At 40.9% G+C, this 20389-nt stretch overlaps 1 protein-coding gene across 1 annotated transcript; it reads left to right on the top strand.

The window, feature by feature from the left end:
• The first annotated feature begins 2985 nt into the window (after positions 1–2985).
• CD28 (CD28 molecule) lies at positions 2986–15859 on the top strand. The gene is made up of 4 exons (XM_015635095.3): positions 2986–3192; positions 9429–9782; positions 10035–10153; positions 12876–15859. The coding sequence occupies exons 1-4, from the start codon at positions 3138–3140 to the stop codon at positions 13014–13016; spliced, it is 669 nt and encodes a 222-aa protein (XP_015490581.1). The 5' UTR covers positions 2986–3137; the 3' UTR covers positions 13017–15859.
• Positions 15860–20389: the final 4530 nt, after the last annotated feature.

The following is a 20389-nucleotide window of genomic DNA, read 5'->3' as shown; positions in this document are numbered from 1 at the left end:
TGACTTTAACAGCTGAACACTTGGCTGAAGATATGTGGGTCATTACCTCCTCATTCTTTAATGTAAAGACAAACTGGCAGCCTGCTTGGGATTTCTCTGTACTCCGAAAGATATCCAGAAATATCCTTCAGAAACCTTTCAGAAGGATATTTTCCTTCAGAAACTATACTAGATCCTGTTAGATTTCTCTGAAACTCATGTCATAGCTCCTCTCAGTGCTTGGTTTTTTAACAGTAGGCATGAAAAGCTATGATCAAATACCTAGACTGTTGTTTTTATTTACATACAGTGATGAGTAAAAGGCCCAAACACATACTCTAGATTCTTGTGTACCCTGGAAAACTATTTCCAAACCTTTAATTTACTTCTCTTGGACTGCAATTTCAGCCATTTTGTGATGGGATGGAAACATTCTTTTTCCCAAACATGGTCAAATGGCATTTTTAGCTCTTTTAGTGCTCTCAGAGCTCTAGTTCTAGTGAAATTACAGTGTTAGTCTGGATTTCCATTGCTGTGACAGCAAGCAGATCCTGTCTGTCAGTGTACAGACAGACTCAACAGACTGAAATATGAATGGAAAATGGGGTTAGAATGGAAGTCAATACTGCCTGAATTAATGTTAGTGCAGAACACTCTTGGGTAATGCTCAGGATATAGAAGGATAGTTTGAGAGGTGGGAGAATAATGAAAATTTAAGAATGAGGGCACACCAACGGACATTTTCAGACATTTTTTTTTTTCCTAGATAAGCTTTTATGTAGTTTGTCCTCAGCACAAGACAACTTGCTAAAAACTAAAATATCTTCTTCCCCTACCCTCAGGATAATTTTGGAAAAAGAAAAAGATCACACATATGAAGCAGCAAAGCCAAGTATCTAAGTGATTGGAAATGTACAGTTTAAATTAGAGGAAGAGATGCAATTTTGAGAAGGAAAGGAGCCATACCCTCAGGAACACAAGGGTTTTAAAATCCTAGAAAACCAAGAAGTGCAGATGAGCCAAAAGCTATTTGGGGCAAGAAAAGCACCCGTCCTCATTCCAGAGATCAAAGAAGAAATGATTAGGCATAACTAAAATCACAACCCAAAACAAGAAGCTCTGAAAAGGAAACATCGGTACCCCTATTCATCAACTAAGAGAGAAATAATCCATCACAGATTGGTCTCTAGAGCCACAGTGGATAATTGTCCAGTGGCCCCTTCTTTCCTCTCCTTCATTCCACCAGTCCAGTCCCTGTTTGCAGTCAGTGCCATGGTCTGCCCTCACAATGGGAGAGGCACATGATGAGCAATAAGGGATGGAAGGGAACAAATGGAACCTCACCCAGAGAGTGCACACTGTTCCCTCAGGTTTTTAGTAATGGTATTCCTAGAGCAGGATCTCCTCCTGCATAACTGTTTCTATAATCTGGTTTCCACCTGAATCGTGCCCCTTTGTCAATGTATGCCAGGAAAATTAGTATCAGTATCTCTCTCTCTGAAATATATTCTGCTAATTCTGTGATGAGGGTAAAATGCACTCCTTGTGCATTTCCAGTCCATATCCCGAATACAGAAAGGATCTGACAGCCAAGATGCAAACTGTGTAAGTGGAGCTACCAGAGCCAGAAGATGTTACCAGGGCCAGCAGTGGGTTTTCATCTCTGTGTCAGCAATTCAGCAAAAAGGTACTGAATTTTGTAACTTTTTTGAGGGATTCACACTACAAGTTAAGCTAAGACAATTTTGTTGGTAACTGCAGGTACACTCATATGAGTCAAAAAAATGTGCCAGGAGATTTATCTAGATAGCACAAAAGTGGGATAAGAAAGAGAGAAACTTATTTTTTTCTCTTTTGTACTTTTTAATTAATTTGAGGAAATTCCAAAACCTTCAGTATTGTAGGCAACTAACACTGATTACAAAACAATATTGTTTAAATTTCTAGGCTGCAATTAAATATATCAGCTAAGGCTGCTCATAAATTGCATTTGTAATTTTTGATAAAACATGGTCTAAAAGCTTCAGATACTAAGGGATATGAAAGAATAGTACATGGTCCTTCATCCCTTTCTATAACTGCCCAATTTTCTTGAAAGTATTCCTGCTAGATACCTTCCCTTTTCTCTTGAATAAATCAAAGAAAGTGACAGGCACTGATACAGTTAAATATTTCTACTTTGGTGGACCAAAAAAACCAGATGTAATAATCAGAGCTCTTCACAGTTATAAAAGCCATCATCTGGCTCTCATGACTTGCTCTTGCAAAGGAAGAGGTGACATTGAGCTTGCAAAGCAGAAAGAGCATATACCTGATGAGCTGAAGAAAAAAACTTTATATAAGAAGGCCTCCATGAAAGCACTGACTGAGCAATGTGTTTGTTGCATGCTGCCTTTATTTAGATATTAACTGGATTACACTTGTACTCATTCACAAATTGGGATATTTTTCAAAATATGAAGGTATTCCAGATCACTATTTCCCGCGCCGTTGGCTCTGTATTCGAGGCAAGAAGCAGATGTAGAGAAACAAACAAACTACTGCCAAAAATGTTGGTGTTGCCAGGGGCTGGGAAAACAGGCAGAAGCAAGATGGCAGGCCAAGAGAGGAAGATTTCTGCTCATAGGAGTGAGGAAAAGTGAAGTTTCCTGAGCACACAACTTTCTGAGGGGTCAGCTCTGGCCACCAGGAACTTGGGAACCGGTGTTTGCTTCTCCCATGATGATGGAACCAGTGTACATGTGTATGTACTCTTGCTAAATAAAAAAAGCACTGCATCCCTAGGGAAATCCGTTCCTCCCTGACAAGAGCAGCTTTGCAGAGCCCCAGACATTACCACACCTTGCAATACAGGGCTGGCAGTCTCTATCATGAAATGCAGGCTTCCAACACCTTTTAAGCATTAATGAGCTTCGCAGAGGCAACTTCCTAAGACTAAAATCAGCAAACAATTTAATTTCCTGTTCAAGCATTGCTGTTAAAGTAGTTTTACTTGGCAGTGTATCATGTGCTGCAGAGGGGGGAGGAGAGAAATTGTGTGAGCACCTGAGGCTGCAGACTGGCCCCACAGGGAAGGACGGCTGGTGCTGTGGGGCGCTGGGAGTCGTGGCAGTGCCTGCAGGGGGTGGAGACAAGGCAGCAGGCCCCCCATTAGCACCATGCTCCTGGGGATCCTCGTGGTGCTCTGCTTCATCCCCACTGCTGATGTAACAGGTAACAAAAACCCCTCACATTTCAGTCCTTTCACCAATTTTTTCTTGCTTTGATCATCAAGGGGTAGAAGGTCTCGTATAGCTCGGAATTAATTTTGCATTGATTCTTCTTGTTTGGATGAAAGGGGAGAGACAGCACGCTGCCAAGTCTGCAAATGGAACAACTTGATATAACTGAGAGGACAATTTTTCTCCTGCCATAAGACCTAAGATCTTTCTTTTAATCTGACTTCTCTCTAGATCCATTTGGAAACTGCATGCATAGGTAGAGGGGTGTTTATTTCACCTACTCCCCAGGCTTTACAAGTTCTGCTCACAAGCGCCTTTTCCTGGGGGCAGCGGGTCTGAGCAAACCTGGTGCCAGCGCCTGTCCTGGGGAAGACTCTCCCCATCCCCAAATATACTTGTAAAGCTTGAGGTTCCCCCATGGCCTGGCTTAAGTGTCACGGGCTCCGGTGCTGAGTACAATGACATCCTCACAGGATTAACAAATAAATGCTCAAAAGCAGAGCTGCTTACTGAGCTCAAAGATGGGACAATAGGACTTGCCAAGTTTCTGATTTTTGCATTGTTTAGTGGCTTACTGATACTTACTAGACATCTAGTTTCTTTCTGAACATCTTGAGGAAAGAAAAACAAAAAAAAGTGATTTTGAAATCCCTAGTCTTAGTGAATGTCCCTGACTCTTCAGTTGTTGTGGCTGAGGGTATTTATCTTGGTGATGTCTTGCTGATGCAGTGTTCCTATGTTCAGACCTAACATGCCTTTCCAGTGGGTATATTAAAATGTAAAGCAAGGCAAAGGATGCTGGCTTTTGCTAGGATAATCTTGAGACAGACAAATTTTCAGACTGCTGGCTGTGAACTGTTGTTATTGCATCTTCTTCAAATATCAGTTTTTTGTAGTTTCCAGGGAAGTTACAGATAGGAAAAAAATTCTGGTTTCCAGTACAAAATTTCTAACACAGAGAACATCTTTTAAAACTCACTTTTCTAGTATGAGAGATGCAATTTAATCTATTTTTTTCTTATTTTTACATTATTTTTCCATAACTGTTTTCCTCGGTGAAGGCATTGAAGTTTGCATGAAACCATGATCTTTATTTCTTTAAGAAATCATAGATTTTTTCTTCCTTGTCCTTTCCCATGTTTAGAATTCTGTGTTTGCAATATCACAATTATTTCCACAGCAGGCCCCTGGATTGTCAAAGAAGACACTAATTCCAGGAGGGGATAAATATCAGCAGTAGGTTAAGAGTTCTGAACACATTTCCATGAGGTGTGAACAGCTTTTAAGCAGTGCTTTTGATTTGCAAGAAAATAAGTTACAGTGTGTAGTTCTCAGACACAGGTGTTATGCCACGGCTTTATAGATATATATACACTTGCTTTGCATGAAGAACTTGTGTTTCTCCAACAGACTCACCAAGATTGTTCAACTTCTTAAACAGAAGCACATGAGGTCATTTGCTTCTCAGGGTTCTCATCCTTTCCCCATCATTTTTCTTCAGTCTTCATTTTCAAGATGATTGCTCCTTAGTACATGGGAAACATTAAGGCAGGTCAAAACCCTGCAGGACTTCCTCAAGCCATGAAGTGCATTATAAGCCCCAGGTATTTTGGTTTGGGAAAATCAACAGAGTTCGTCCTGTTGCTAGATTATATCAGTGGCTGCTGCAGGCTGAGTTTAGATCATAGAAAGGGATTTAAAATACTAGTTTAGTAATTTGCCTTTTGCAGAAACACTAATGTTAACAAAGTTTGTCCTCCTCCCCTTTTTGTTGGCTAAATAATTACCTTGCTGTGGTCTGTCAGAGAGGCAGCTAGATCAAGTCTCTGGTATTTTGTAAAATAAGTAATGTAAGGAGGTTCCCACTGCAGTGTACCACAACTGACCTCATCTTTTTACTATCCACGTAACCTTCTGGCTTATGGTCTCTGGGGCTTAAAATCAACTTCTAACCTACCAAGGTCACCAGAATGCAAAAGATGGATGAGGCAAGGTTAGCCAAGTGTAGGATGACATCAACTAATTCTTGTTCTAAAAAAACAAATCACAAACTGCCAAGAAAAATCCCTGTGCTCACACTGGATTTGCTTAAAGCATGAGTGTTACCTGGGCTTTCTGGAGTACTCTGCTGCCTGCCGTACTCGAAGGAAAGCAGGAAAGTTGTGCAGAAAGCTGGTCTGTAAGGGCCAGATGGAGAGGATCCCCCCAGCTGCACATCAGACACACAGCTGGGTGGCTTCAAACTAAAGTAAAAGAGAAGGACCCTTGCACCTAGGAAAGAAGAGTAAACCTACTTGAACAACAGACCAGCAGCAGCAAAAAGTAAATAGCTTTTTTTATAACATACCTGTGTGACTTTCTGCCTGTGGCTTAAACAAATTCCTTTCAGTTTTTTCAGTTAGGGTTTTCCCTGTCCCCCCAGGGAGTTATGTGGGCCATTTCTTTCCTGTGCTTACAGAAATGCCAACTTATCTAAGATACCTTGCTCTGGAAAATAGCTTCTTGAAGTCAACTGGCATAAAAAAGGAAGAGGAGTACTAAATATTTTAGCAGAATATGTTTTTTCCAATAGCTGATGATGATTCATGAAGAGTTCTGGAGGAAAAAAAACCAAAGCCCAACACCTCAAAATAGATATTTTCCATACTTTGTCAACTCTATTTCACTTTCTTGGTGAATAGAAAAAATAAAAAAAACTTCAGTGGAGTTTTGCTTGCATTGGGTTTGATGATCAGAGAGTCAGTATTTTACAGATATTATAGATGGATAGCATTTTGTTTCATGATCCAAAACCCCCTCACATGTGATTACAAGAAATGTCCAGCACCACAAATAATCTATTAAAAAGCTTAACATGCATTCATTTACATTCATTACACACAATTGCATATAAATCCTAAGGTCCTGAAAAGGCTTTCAGCCTGTGCACACTGATTGATATGATTTTACATTTTTAAAGTCACTGCTTTTTGAAACTGTAAACAATGATTTTTCATAACTGCTATTTTCCTGGCTGGGTAAGGCCGAGATATAGATATTTATTACTACACATCATGAGTGAACACAGCTCTGAAGTGGCAATCACAATCCTACTTAGGGGAAAGGAAACACCGACTAAATGTTTCAGAGTTCCACCATTTAACAAACCCAAAGTGACACTTATGAGGAAAACCTGTCTCTGTGTAGGCAAAAGCAGCCTCAGCCCATGTTTCCTCAGAATGGGCTAGATCCTGCTCAGAATCTAGTCAAATCCTATTCCGATCACATGTGAAGTGAGGGATGTTTGGCATTACTTTGTCTTCCCCATGAAAATAGCACACATTTTAGTATGATTGACTTTCTTCAATTCAAAAATCCTCCAAGTCCAGAGGAGGACGAGGATGACAGCAGGGCTTGTCCAACATGCCAGTGGGGTAAGCTTGCCTTGCCCCTTTTAGCATTGCAGCCCAACCAATTCATGTGGTGCTAATGAGTTCTTCCTATAAATGAAAACAAAAATACCTCCTTTAATTTAGATTTGAAGTAGTAGAGCCACTTTGTGAAAACGGATTTGGGTGCTTAGCTTCAAGCATGTAGGAGCTATCTTCATTTAATGACCCACAAATGAGGTTTTTCCCACTGCTCAGCCAGTCTGCATCCCAGCATCAGCAGCATGGAGCTGGGTTATCAAGCCTAGCCTGCAAGTCAAGGCAAACTGATTCAAGACATGAGAATGAGTTGAATGAATTTATCATTTTAGGTAGGTGTATCAAAAGAGACTGGTTGCCAATTAGCACTGTATCATGGCAGGGACATAAACAGTCCAGAGCGCTAGCTAAACAGTAGAGCTCAAGGCATGAAGCACAGGTCTAAACGTCAGGAATCCAGGTTAGCTGATGACAGCAAAGAGATGGGGGTAAGTCATGGGGGTCTGCAGAAGAGTGTAAATAAAATCTGAAGGGAGTCCCTCAGTGATGAGATTTTCATTGTTCTTTGACTTTCCTCTGATCACAGAAAATATGATCAGGCTGAGCAAAAAAATATCCATTCATTTTCTATAAGTACTTGAAAGTACAATGAAAATAGGCAAGCACTTTTTGAAGTGTAATGCTTCTGTCTGTTCTGGGACCCTATTTTGGTTGTCAGCTCTGAGACAGAAAAGGTCTGCCCTGAAGGTGTTTTCAGTCCATGTGACAATCAGGGTTGTAGCAGTGCACAAATTCTGCAAAGCAGTAGAATAACTCTGTCTCAAGTGAGATGTGTAGAATTCTGCTGTGCTACAGGTGGAACAATTCTGCCACAGACTTGCAAATTGCCATGTAGGCCAAAGATCAATTTTCTGGCCAACAAAAATATAATCAAATACCTTGTCTGAAGGGGTGGAATCCAAACCTCAGCCGATACTAGAATGCCTTATAAGACTATGTGAGAGCTTTTGTCGGAAAATGCTGATTAAAGGAAACTGAATTGTTTTGCTGAAATGTCTTTATTTTGATGAAAAGTCATCACAGGCATTATAGACTCACCTTCTCTATTCTTATTCCACCACTCTGTCGTAGGATTCAAAGATCCTTGTCTCTTTCTGCTGTAAAGCCTGGAAAGATTACCCTTCATCCAAAGTTTCACAGTGTTTTGGTTGCCTGCAAACATGGGATTTCAGAACTGTTATGAGCTTTCCTCCACCCTCTCACTAACAATGTTGAATAAAGAGACACAAGGAGGATAGGCTACAATCTTTCTTTGCTAAAGATGAGGCAGTAGATCATTCCTTGTCTCCCTGTCTCACATCTCCTCTCATTTGAAGCAAGGGCTGGTAAAGGAGACTTTCAATGAGAAAATTAACAACTTCAGCAGTTTCACAAGTTCTGCTGGTAACTGGAGAATCTCCTAGCCAAAGGCTGTTTTTACTGCCACTCCCTTCCACTAGTCCTGGCCATGTTATGAATCTCTTTGTGTTTACTTTATTCCCTGGACCACATTCATCTCAAAGGAGTATTCTGCTCAAGAGGCTGGGGTACTTCATCTTCTTGTGCAGGCATGAATACAGCAAGTATCATTTGGTCCTAAATATTGTTAAAAACAGTTTTAAACACCTAATTTTCTGGTCATTCTGGATCTGGCCTCCTTCCCACTTTATTTCTCTTACTAGCCTTTTTGAAGTCTCGCCACACAGATTAAGTAGAAAGAATCTAGGTATGCACCACATTTTGAGGACAAGAGGTACAGTTGTCATTTCAACAGCCACAGTGATCCTCAGGGATGTGTAAAAGACTATTCAAACTGGTTTTGAGCTGAGCTTGCATAAAAACTTAAGTAGTCATATAAAAGCTTTGCCAAGTCTCTTGCTTAAAAGCCACAACTCCCTCTTACTTAGGGGTCATCATTTGAAAAGAAGGGTCTCATTTGTGCAGGATGACATTTCTTGGAAGAAGTTGTCTTTCTGCATACTCCTTGCTTTGTTTCATTGTTTGGCAGATGATAGCACAGAGGTCTACATGTCAGAAAACATTTCCTGTTTATGTATCGGTCTGGTCAATTAAAATTTAATTATACATTCATGTGACATGTTCTTTTCAGGCCATTCAAGTGCTAAGTGCCAATGCAGTGTCAAATCAGTCAGCTCCAGAGTCCTTTGAGAGATTAAGAATCTATTACAGCTGCTGGCTAGAGAAATTACTTATTTTACATTAAAATGATAACAGTTCATTCTTTTAGTGTTCATTGCCCAAGGTCCAAACCCTTGAAATGGTTCAGGAAATCCACCTGCAAACTCTTCAGGAGTCCTTGAATTAAAAAGCAAATGTATAAATAATATTCTCTTATCTGACTGCAGTGTCAATTTCACTGTAATTTCAGTGTATTTTCACTCCATGATCCCCAGGAAACTGCTTGCTGAGTGAAGGATAGACTTAGATGACCTTATGTGTACACACGTATACACAGATGCAGACTAGGCTTCTGAGCTCTGATGTGAAGTCTTAATCACGGGCCACTGCCTCTGCTACTGTTCCAGCTCTGAAGAAAAACACACTTGATCTCATAGTCCCTTAGAGACGATGTAATTATTTACATACAGGTGGCTAGCTGCAACAATAGCTCCTGTGAGAAAATGCTTCTGTAGATGGGTGGTTTTGTACTCCCTGGTAGGGAGTGTCAGCAGGGGAGAGAAGATATGGACAAGAGTTGCATGGGAGGATGTGTTACATTTTATAAACAAGTGCTTTTCTCGCTTTCTCCCCTCCCTTCCAGAAAACAAGATTTTAGTGGCTCAGCATCCTTTGCTCATTGTAGCTAACCAAACTGCAACTCTAGTTTGCAACTACACATACAATGGAACAGGGAAAGAATTTCGAGCTTCGCTACACAAAGGAACGGACAGTTCAGTTGAAGTTTGCTTTATCTCATGGAACACAACCAAAATTAGCAGCAATTCAAATAAAGAATTCAACTGCCAGGGGTATCATGATAAAGACAAAGTCATCTTCAGTCTTTGGAACATGAATGCCAACCAAACTGACATCTACTTCTGCAAAATTGAGGTCATGTATCCACCCCCATATGTCTACAATGAGAAGAGCAACGGGACTGTCATCCATGTGAAAGGTAAGCTGAGAAACCTCTGTAGGCCAGTATCCTCCCTGTACACAGTCCTTACATAGTGGCTGGAGGCAGCTTGTTTCCTTAAAAAAAAAAGTTGCATTGCCTGTTAAAACTACATTCCTGCTCTGGATCTCCTGAAGAAGAGATCCTAAACTGATGATTGATTAAATGACACATTGGAACAAGGAGTAAATAAGGAGAGATCGATGTTTTAAATTTCATGTACTTAAAGTTTTCTTTGCTCTTTCCTTAAAGAGACACCCACCCAAATACAAGAGCCTCAGTCTGCAATTCCTTTGTGGATTCTGGCAACAGTGACTGGAATTCTTGCACTCTACAGTATGCTAATAACTGCAGTGTTTATTAACTACTGGGTAAGAAACTTGTATTTTCCTTTGCTCTGTATTCTCTTATAGTTAATTTTTCAGCTTATACTTGTCGTGTTTACCACTAACTCACTGATACTCCTTCAGTACAGGATAGCAGTGTTTCCTCATCCCAGTTATGTATGCACACCCATGGTGTACCCCAAAAGAGCTGAAACACCAGATGCTCTCCAGGTGGGCAGTCAAGCCTCTGCAGTGTAGTCCTACAGCAAATAGTAATGCCACAGAGTTGGCAGTGCCCTGCACACCAGCAATACCTGGACACCTCTGCCAGCTGAACCTGTCAGGGTAATCTAGAACTACAAGCATTTCTGACAAAACCATTTGAGACTATACTGACAAGAGCTCACCTACAATAAAACAATCTGTAGGGAGCCCTTAGCTCAGAACCATCTGCAGTGGTGTCTTGTGCCTATCCAGCAATTCCCTTGAGCAACCACTATTTCTGGCAGCTTGACTACAATGGAATAGGAGCACCTGGATGTCAATAGTCCTTTGTCTACATCAACAGTAAGAAAACTATGACAGCCTTATGACTCGTAATTTTTGCTTTCTAATCTCTCTGGAGAGTTGACTGGCCCGAGTCACATCTAGCTCTCCTCCTGGCATGATACAGGGGCAGCAGAAGGACATTTTCCTTGACGAGTCTTAGGACTGTGATCTCCAGAGCAAATTTACACTACTCACTCCATGTGAGAAAGACTTGAACAAAGATAACTCAATTCCTTGCACTCTGGCTTTCCCCTCTATTTTTATTGTTAAATAGCAATTTCCAACACAACAATTATGAGGTAGCCTGTACAAAGGGTCCAGAGTCCCTGCCAGGTTAAATGCTGCTTGTGTACAGAAAACCACGGTCACTGCTAGCTGAAGCTTGAGATCGGCTAAGTGTTTCACAAAAGGACACATTCTCAATCTGTGTCTATTTCTAATGGAAAACAATCAAAGCGGGCACTGCCTCAGGAAAATGCAAAGGCCTGTTAAGTGGCTCTTCTTTGTCCCTACTGTAGAGGCTGCCTCTGAGGAGAGCTGAGAGGATTACATGAGCAGCTGCTGGTGTTACACTGCTGTGCTGCCATGGCTGTGCCACAGATAAGATGCTATAGCTTCAAATCCATTATTTACAATCTGAACCATTTTCTCCATTGTTACCTAAAGGCTTCACACTTTGCCACTAACATGTCTGCCCTCAGCAAGAGTGTCAAGGCTGCATTGCCATGTGCGCTGTTTGCTGCATCAGTTTTCACCTGCTGTTATTACTGCTGGCAGTATTCTTCAGATTATATATATTCTGATTCTGGATGTATTTAGAGTGTTGTTGAATGCAAATACAGCTACCTAGAAGACATTGTGAATTGTAAGAAAAAGGTCCTAGTTGTGGTACTCGACAGACATGGCAAGCCTGATCAGTTCCTGAAAGCAGTTAAAGATTTGTCTATTTTCATAACGTTCTGCCTTCCCTGAAGGAAAACTGCTTTCTGTTGTGAAAGAAGCAGTCTTTGATCCTGTAACAGCCCGCCAATCATGCATGCTAGCAAAATGTCTTTCTCCCATGAAAAACTACCTCCTAGGTGAATTAGAAATCCTGTATTATGGAGATGAACACACAGAGATAAAGCTTTTGTATCAAATGTTTTACATGCATCGGCATTACATGGCTTAAGCAGTATGTAACTTACATTCAACATTTCACATATCTATAACATTAATATTTAAAAGCTTAAAATATTTCATAGTAAGTGCCCCACTCTGCATCTACAACATAATGCAGCCATCATATTTTCTAATGCAAGCCTCTTCCAATTCCACAGCATCATGTGCATGTATACTGCAGTATATGCTACTATTTCTGTACATGGGAAGGAAATTTCAGTAAAAAGGAGATTGCAAAAGAGAGTATGATCACTATTAAGGAAGAAGCATGGAAGCATTTTACTTACCCCTGGTCAATAAAGCCTTAAGCTGCGTAAAAAACACCAACCTTGTGCACAGCCTGCAGCAGTCAGAGGTTGAAATGCTGCTGTAGCCACATATTTCCTCTGTGATTTTAGGCAAATTATTTCACCTGTCTTCTGCTACTGTTATTTCTGAAAGAGCCAATGCTTCCCTTGTCTCACAGGGGCATTATAAGCAGGAATCCAGCAGTGGAAGTAGGATTTTTGAGGCCCAGATAAGGAGACATAAAAGATTAACATCAGCTCTGATTCTTTCACTTCTTGAAGGAAGGTTCAGAACAACATATGCATTGTGTCTTACTGCTGTAAATGGTAGGAAAACCATTATACATATAGTCTGAGCTGATTTTTCATGCTCTTGTTCTGTTCGAGTTAAGCTAATTTCTCTTTACTTCCTAATAAATGAGGACAGCCTTCACAGCTCAAACTCTTTTTGTTTCTGCTGAATCATTCCACAGATGAGAGAGGCAAGATTATGGTGAGAGGCATCAGTTTGTATCCTTGGTGTGTAGCATTCCTTTATCTGAAGAACTAACACTGTAAATCTCTCACCAGATAAACTGGAGACTTACTTTCAGGTTGGAAAAATTCCATAGATTATTCGATGAGAACATGTGTTCCAATTATTTTGTAAATGTATTTAAACTTCAAGCTGCCTTACAAATATACCTGCCTCCCTGAACAAGGACCTAGGGCCAAAACTGTTAGCAGTTAACATGAGAGTTTTCACAGTTGTCTTCACCCTTCTCCCACAGCAAAAATTCAAAAAGAATATGTACCATCAGAGTGACTACATGAACATGATTCCCCGGCACCCACCATACCAGAAGAACAAGGGTTACCCATCCTATGCCCCAACACGAGACTACACCGCGTACCGATCCTGGCAGCCCTGATCCCACCAGGAGCCTCGTGTGCTTCTGGGCAGTCACTTCCTCTGGGGCATGGAAGGACAGCCTCTCATTTTCTCATCGTGTTTGTTTCTGTTGACCACGGACACGTACATCATAGCAAGTATTAACTAGACTTTGATCTGCTAAAAGAAAATCCAGACTAACAAACCAATATAAAAAGGGGGAGAAGTAAAAAAAAATAAATTTCTCCATGATGGCTGAAAATGAGGCCCAGCTTGTGTTGAGGGTTGTCAGTGAATGAAAAGATGGCATCAGACCTCAGAGCTGGTTTCTTCCTAACACTTGTGGTTTTGCTCAGCTGTTGGAAGAAGCAGAACTTCTGATATTTTCCAATAACTATTGCCTTGGATTTAACCCTTAATTTCCTTCCCTGTATGTGTAGTCCTCAGAGACTTGCTGTTAAACCTGGCAAAATGTAAAAAATAATCTTTTTTTCTCTATAAGACAAAGACACAGTTTGACAAAAAGACAAAGACACATACTTAAAAGAAAGAGGAAAAGGTGAGTCAGAAGGCATCCAAGCTATTATGCTATGAAACAATTGATCTGCCAGGACAAATCAAGCTAAGAGAAAACTAGTAAACCTTCAACATGTGAGTCCTTAGGCTGGACACTTTGTAAAAGTTCATAAGGCCATCTGCAGTCATGACCAAGCAACTCCACAGACTGAAAAAGCAAGCAACCTGAAGACAAAATCAAGACAAGTGGGAGAGGAAGAAAGATTTGTCTTCATCATGAGCAATCCCATTTCTTTTTTGTTTGCCTCCTGCATCAAGGGAATGCAAAGTCATACATAAAGCATTAGGGGAGAGAGAGCTCAGATTTTGAGAAGATTTTTACTTTTATTTTTGAATTTGAGAATTCAAAAGGTATTCTCCTAAGTCCTCCTGAAAATTCATGCATATCTCCTGGCCCATAGGTTGTACCACAGCTCTTTCAAAAATCTGGTTCAACTTATAAGCAACTGAACAGCACTTCATTTTTTTTCCCATAAGTGTCCAGTTTTTGGGGTGTGAGAGGATTCTTCATTCTCAGCATTGTAAATTGGACCTGTAAGTTCTCAGACATCTGCAGGATCTGCTCTGAGCACTTTGAGGAACTTTGTGTTATTTGGAAGTTACTTTTCTCTCTAAAGATATTCTTCAGGGCTGCTCCATGCCAGAGTAGGACGAAATCTTTAGCAAAACATGATCCATTATTTCAATCTAGTGAATTTACAATAACAGGACATCCTAAATTGTAATTGGGGTTCCCTTGGCATAAATTCCCTTTTCATACTGAGGAGACAATGTTTATTCTATAAAGACTACCGAATAAGCAATTAAAAGAAAAAAGCAACACATTCCCACCTTGAAATAAAATTTGGATGGTACAACATTTAATTTCTTTCAAATTGGATAAGAAGATTCTTTCTCTCTTTGAGGAGACAAGACAAAAGTAGAGATGTGGAAGCATGACAACAATCTGCTTTGATGTCTTAACCCAAGAAAACAACTTTGGTACTTCAAAATTGAAAGTTTTATTTGAGTTTGCTGACTGGGCTACAAATCTTCCACTCTGAGTCTTCTATCACCACGAACCATGTTTCTGGAGGGTACTGTGCCATCTCTGAGAAGCAGTGAGGTGCTCCCTGCCCCAGCCAGGGACAGCAGAGCCCCAATGGCAATGGTAAGCAAGGCCCAAGAGGCAGTGATGGGCCTTCAGCATGGGAATCCAGTCATGGACCCAGCAGGCCCTGAGAACTTTGGTCTGGTTCAGTTCAGCAAACTCAAAAGCTTATGATTAAACTGAAGAACTTCAAAACAAGGTCTAATTTATTTCTTCTCCTTTCCCGTCACCACATGCACAAACACTCCAAGGCTGACATTTTTCCACATACGATTTTTACTCTCTTTTCCTGGAGAGCCCTCACTGCACCTTTGTGCTGCAGCTGAGGTCGCAAGGAACACATGCACAGGGCAAAGGGGAAGGAGCCTAACAGGACACATAGCAGTTGCTGTGTGGTCCCAGCCTGGCCCTCCTTGCTGGCACTGACTGGGGGAATGCTAATGCCTTGCCACCTCCCTCCTCGCTTGGAGGGGACGTATGAATGATCCCGTGCTGGGCATCCAGACACTCCCAGCAGAGAGCAGCAGGCTGATCACAGCTCTCTGTCAGGGTATGGCACTGTCTTACACAACAACATGTATGATCACAATGTGCTGTGGAAAATCACAACTTCTAATGCAAGTATAAAGTGAGATGGAAAATGTGTATCAAATCCATTAAACAGGATAAGTGTTCTTTACATAATACATATTTAGGTATAGATGCATCTTTTTAATTGCATCTATATTCCCTAGAGCTCTATTATACTTTTTGCAATCTTCTTTTAAAATTATTAAATAGATACAGTAAATTAAATATGGAATGAATGTATTAGGCCTGAGGCTAGTCAGAGGAAAGTATTACTTTCTAAAGCAAATACTGGTATAATTTGCTTTCCTTCCCCTTACACTTTTGTATTTCTGTATTTAAAAGATACTAGTAGCTCACAGGACATGATACTGAAAAGTAAGTCCTGGATCATCTTGCAACAAGTATTAATTCATTCGACTGACCAAAAAGGAAGGGGGGGATACAGGGAAATATCCTAAACATAAAATGTAAAAACGAGGAGAATCAGGATATGAGAAGCCCCAGCACTGTGTTAAAATGGACATTGCTGTTATATTAAAGCTCTATAGAAACATGAATTATGGACTGTAGGAGATGGGATACCAGTAAATTCCTTTTATCTTCCACTGTAAAGGCCTAAAATAAAGTGTTTGCAGAGAAGCAAGCCAGTTAAGCCTGAAGTCTGCATATGTGGATTAGCATATTCGACAAACAGCAATCCTAATTTATTCCATCTGGTTTTAGGCAATGCATAACATGCCAGGACATCCCTGGCCCTCCCTGGCCCTGCCTTTGGGGTCTATATGCTGTTTATGGGATGATGTAAAAAGAAACCTCCCTCTGCTGCAGCTCTGAACTTGGAAACTGTCTCTCATGGAGGGCAGAGGTAAATCAGTAGGGTTTTCTGCCTTACGCGTGGGTTTTAATTCAAATAGAAATATAATCCTGCCAAAGAGTGATTTAATTTTTCATCCTCCTTTCCCCCACTTTCGGGTCTCAGTGTCAAATGAACATTGGATCTGCAGTCATCACATCTGAACAGCAATCAACATATGTTGCAAGGGGTCAACCAAGGGTTGTGCAGCTCCTGTATGCTGATTCCTGTTCTGCACGTCTCCAGCACAGCACAATACAACAGCCTGGCTATTCTTTGCTTCCAGGAACCAAAGCCCTAGAAGACAAATGCTGAGGAGGTAGCCTGTGTTATCTCTGCAGTGTCTTGAACCTTCCCCATTGGGATGGTCAGGCTTACTAAAGCCAAAAGTCTTGGACATTCCTTCAAGTCTGAATATTCCAAATTCTAATATCATCCTCCTGTATAACATTTTTTCCAAAACGCCTCTTTTTTCTTCTGTAGCTATAAATGTGAACCCTGCATCTCTGCCAAACAATATCATATCTTCCTACTTTGTGCATCATCTTTTCCCTTTCGTTTCTGTTCCAGACTCAGCAGTTCAGGAACCCATCCTATTTGTTAATCTCTAACACCATTGTGCAGCCTTCCACATGTACTCCTGTCTGACTGGTAACTTGCTTCACAAAGAGCATCTTGTATGCCACATTCCTCCTCAGCTAGGGGTATGGAGTTGCCATAGGAGACTGAAGCCATGGGGTGATTGGATGAGTACATGTTTTCTGTTTGAAGGATTTGGGGGTCTTTCATACCTTTGATTTTGCCCACCATCTTCAAATTTTCAGTTGTGCCAAACAGCCACGTGGGGATCCCACAGACCACATGATTCCCACAGTGCATTTAATTTCTGTACATTTCATTTCCTGTGTATAGCAGGTTCTTGGCTATTGCCAAGTTCATTATGCATGCAGACATGCTCTGACAGCAGAAGCAACTTTGGCTACTGATGATATGTTTGACTAATAAAAACACGGTACAAAAATCTCAAGTTTGAAGAGCACACAGGCGAAGTCCTCAGTGAGAAAGATCAAATCTTTCCACTTTCAGCAAGGGTTTTGCAGTGTGACTGGAAAATGCGTTGTACAAGATGAATCACAGGCTAAGACATCATTTCGTTAGTCACTCATACTAACCAGAAAACAGGTTAGGGTGATTAGAACGGGATTAGCATTGTTAAGGTCCAGTAAAGACTGGGAAAGACTGAAAACAGCACTAGGTTGTTTTGTAGCCAAAGTCAGTGTCTTTAAGTGGCTGTGAGAGGGAAACTAGCTGCTTAAGTTGATCCAAATGGACTGTTCTTCACAATTAGGTGCTTTTGTTAGAGCATCATGTTACAATATGTTACAATTCCAGCCTCAAGGGCATGCAGATAGTATGATGTGGCAAATTTGGCTGAAAAAAGTATTAGGAGGCTGCCAATTCCATATTAACCCATTTGCAAAGAAACAAAAAGTTGAATGATCTCAAATTCATGGTGGGTTTTTTGTTTGTTTGTTTTCTTTTTTCTTTTTCTTACTGGATCTTCAGGATCAAGGCACTGGTTCTTATTTCCTGCTCCTCTGGCTGTTGTTGTTTTATTAAGAATTAAATATAACTTTAGATTACATAAACTTACCAGGAGCTCTTCAGTTTCATTCATCTGACCATTGAAATTATGAGGAGTTTTCAAATGCCACAGTTTTCATAGCCATTGTATCATTATCTGGCTACATCATTCCTTTTCCTCATTGTCTTCTTATTTCTTCAAGGGAACTATTCTGGATTGACTGAAATGTTCTCATGGGTTGAAACAAATCTGGTTTTTCAAACAGGAAAGATTACTACCTAACCAGCAAAATCAAAGATGCAAGCAAGCAATTCGTAAGAGTTCTGTGGAAATTAACGTAGTGGTTTCAATCTGATAGGAGGATCAAATAGCCTTTTTATAATATCCTCCTCTAAAATAAAGAAGCTTAAGAAATCATATACTAAAATACCTTAAAAGACAAGAGATCGGGCTGCGAAATTAAGAAATCAAAGGTGGGAAATGCCAGAAGGAAGCTTTCCTATCCAGCCTCCCTTCTGCCCCGCTGTGTGACCGGAGTGCCTCTTTAACTAGACTGCATTTCCCCCTGCTAAGCCGAGCCCAGGCTGAGCGGGGCGGTCCCGCTGTCTCGCAGCGCCGCAGGAAAGCTCCGGCTGGGGCCGGAGCAGGCGCGCAGCGGGCGACAGATTCCGACAGCAGCTCAAGCTCTTGTCATGGAGGGCTGCAGCAGGGCACAACTAGCAATCAGGCTAGCTTAGATAATAGCTAAATTAGTGCCCGACAGCCTCGTCAGTGCCCCACTAAATTAGATCACTCTGTCGTGAGTCAGAACGGACGAATTTTTCTGCTATGTTCGCTGCCTGTGACAGCCCTTGGGCTACTTTTATCTTCAAACACCAGTGGTCAAGATGAGAACTGATTTATTTTTTTCCTTCATGAAAATGATTAAGTAGATTACTCACATTTCTTCCTGGGTTTCTTAGCCTTCCATAGACAAATCAAAACTGGCTGCAGAACGAAATTTTTTTCTCTGTTGGCATAGCTCATCAGCTCCTGATACTTACGGACAGAGGCTGAAGTCCAGGGTGGAATGATGCCTTCGAGAGCATTATGCCCTCCTTGAAGCTCTTTCTCTCATTATCTGATTGTTGAAATAATGCCAATGTTTTATCTTAACAACAAAAAATTATGAGACTATGAAGATACAGAATTGGACAGCAGGGGAATAACCTCTGTCCTTCCTGCAGACACACAGACTTGGTGCTACTTTCAAGTCCAGCCCTGTGAGGGAGCAATTCACCAGTAAGGATGGGAGAAGCAAAAGGGGTTAAAGGAGAAATCACTCTGAAACCTCTTCAGTGAAATTCTGGAACAATCCCTCAGGGAATGGAAATGAACAAACCAGCTGTAGGGTGTACTTCACAACTCAGACTTTTACCTCTCCCTAGCCATACACTAGAAATAACTCTTAAAAACACCCTAGTCCTTCTTGCCTCAAGAACTACTTTTTACTGTTTGGCCACTCTGCATTATTGAGACATAAACTGCATTGATGGTGAAAGCCAGGTTAGGTCCTGTGTGTGGACTTAGGTGCACAGTCAACTCCCAAGAAACTCTTGAGATGAAAGCACAAAATATGTTCAAAGGGCAATGGGCAAGCAAACTGGCTGGAAAGGTAGGATAGATGAATGGCTGTCTGCAGGAAAAGTGAAGTTAAGCAACTCCAGAGCTTTCCTCCAGCAACTAGAGAAACACATTAGTTTGAGCTGCAGCTGTAGTGGATTTCCACCAATAAAAGCAGCTCTTGGAATGATGAAGTGATTATTTCAGGACATTTAATTCAAAATAACCATATTAGGCAAAAAAGATTTTGAAATACCCTTATTTCTGCCTTTTCTGTGCTAAATGATTACTTACTTACAAATCCTACATTTAACCCGCAGTATGAGCTTTTTAAAATCAGTGTTCCTTTGTTGTCTCTTTTATTAATTTTTTTTTTTTAGTTAAAATTTATATTAAGGTGTTTATATTGTAGTTCTGCAATCTTATTGCAAACCACTGAGGAAGAGGCAAAATGAGGACCAGGATATAGGCAGGGGACAAATAGACTGCAGCTCAGTCCAGTCCCAGCATGGCAGTTCCCACATACTGTAAAAAGACTTCAGGTACAAAGTGGAGTTCAAAGAGTCCACAGATTACAAGAGCAACCTGGTGAAGAAATGTCAGTTAGAAATGAGCAGCAGAAAACAGCTCTATTTTCCTACTGCTGTGGCTTTGCTTGGTGACGATGACATACAAAGATTAAGCCTAACTGCATGAGTTCCAGTGGTTTATCTCCTGTTTTATCATCGCCAGTAAGTGAAGGAGATGTGTGGGTGTCACCTGCAAAAAAAAAAGAGGTTGCATTTCTGAGACAAAAACATCTGCAGATCCAAAAACTCAAATGGTCTTGTTTAATTCATGCATATCCAGTTTCCTTCCTGTCACTAATCTGCAGCAATGAATTTAGTCTCCTGGATTTCCTTAGCTTTATTATGCTGAGAGAGAGTGCAAGAGAGAGGGAGACAGAAAGACTTGAGCAATATTAAGCGCCCAGAATGACTTCAATCACTGAGGTCATTTGTAAATCACTAAGATAGCCTGGCTCCCAGGGCATGGAGTTTGATTTTCCCTCCCCCCCCTCCAATCTGCTGAACTATGGAGATTTGCAACAAGAAAAGCTATCTGCTGTGCAATCAATTTACAGAACAACATTTTGTT

Source organism: Parus major, chromosome 7 (genome assembly GCF_001522545.3).
Source record: "Parus major isolate Abel chromosome 7, Parus_major1.1, whole genome shotgun sequence".
Taxonomy (NCBI): domain Eukaryota; kingdom Metazoa; phylum Chordata; class Aves; order Passeriformes; family Paridae; genus Parus; species Parus major.
This window is presented reverse-complemented; position numbering and strand designations above follow the sequence as displayed.

Excerpts from the sequence above, each read along its gene's own strand:
- CD28 (XM_015635095.3), top strand. The coding sequence starts at position 3,138 with ATGCTCCTGGGGATCCTCGTGGTGCTCTGCTTCATCCCCACTGCTGAT. Across the intron at positions 3,193-9,428 it reads CCCCACTGCTGATGTAACAG|AAAACAAGATTTTAGTGGCT; the intron begins GTAACAAAAACC and ends CCTCCCTTCCAG. Across the intron at positions 9,783-10,034 it reads GACTGTCATCCATGTGAAAG|AGACACCCACCCAAATACAA; the intron begins GTAAGCTGAGAA and ends CTTTCCTTAAAG.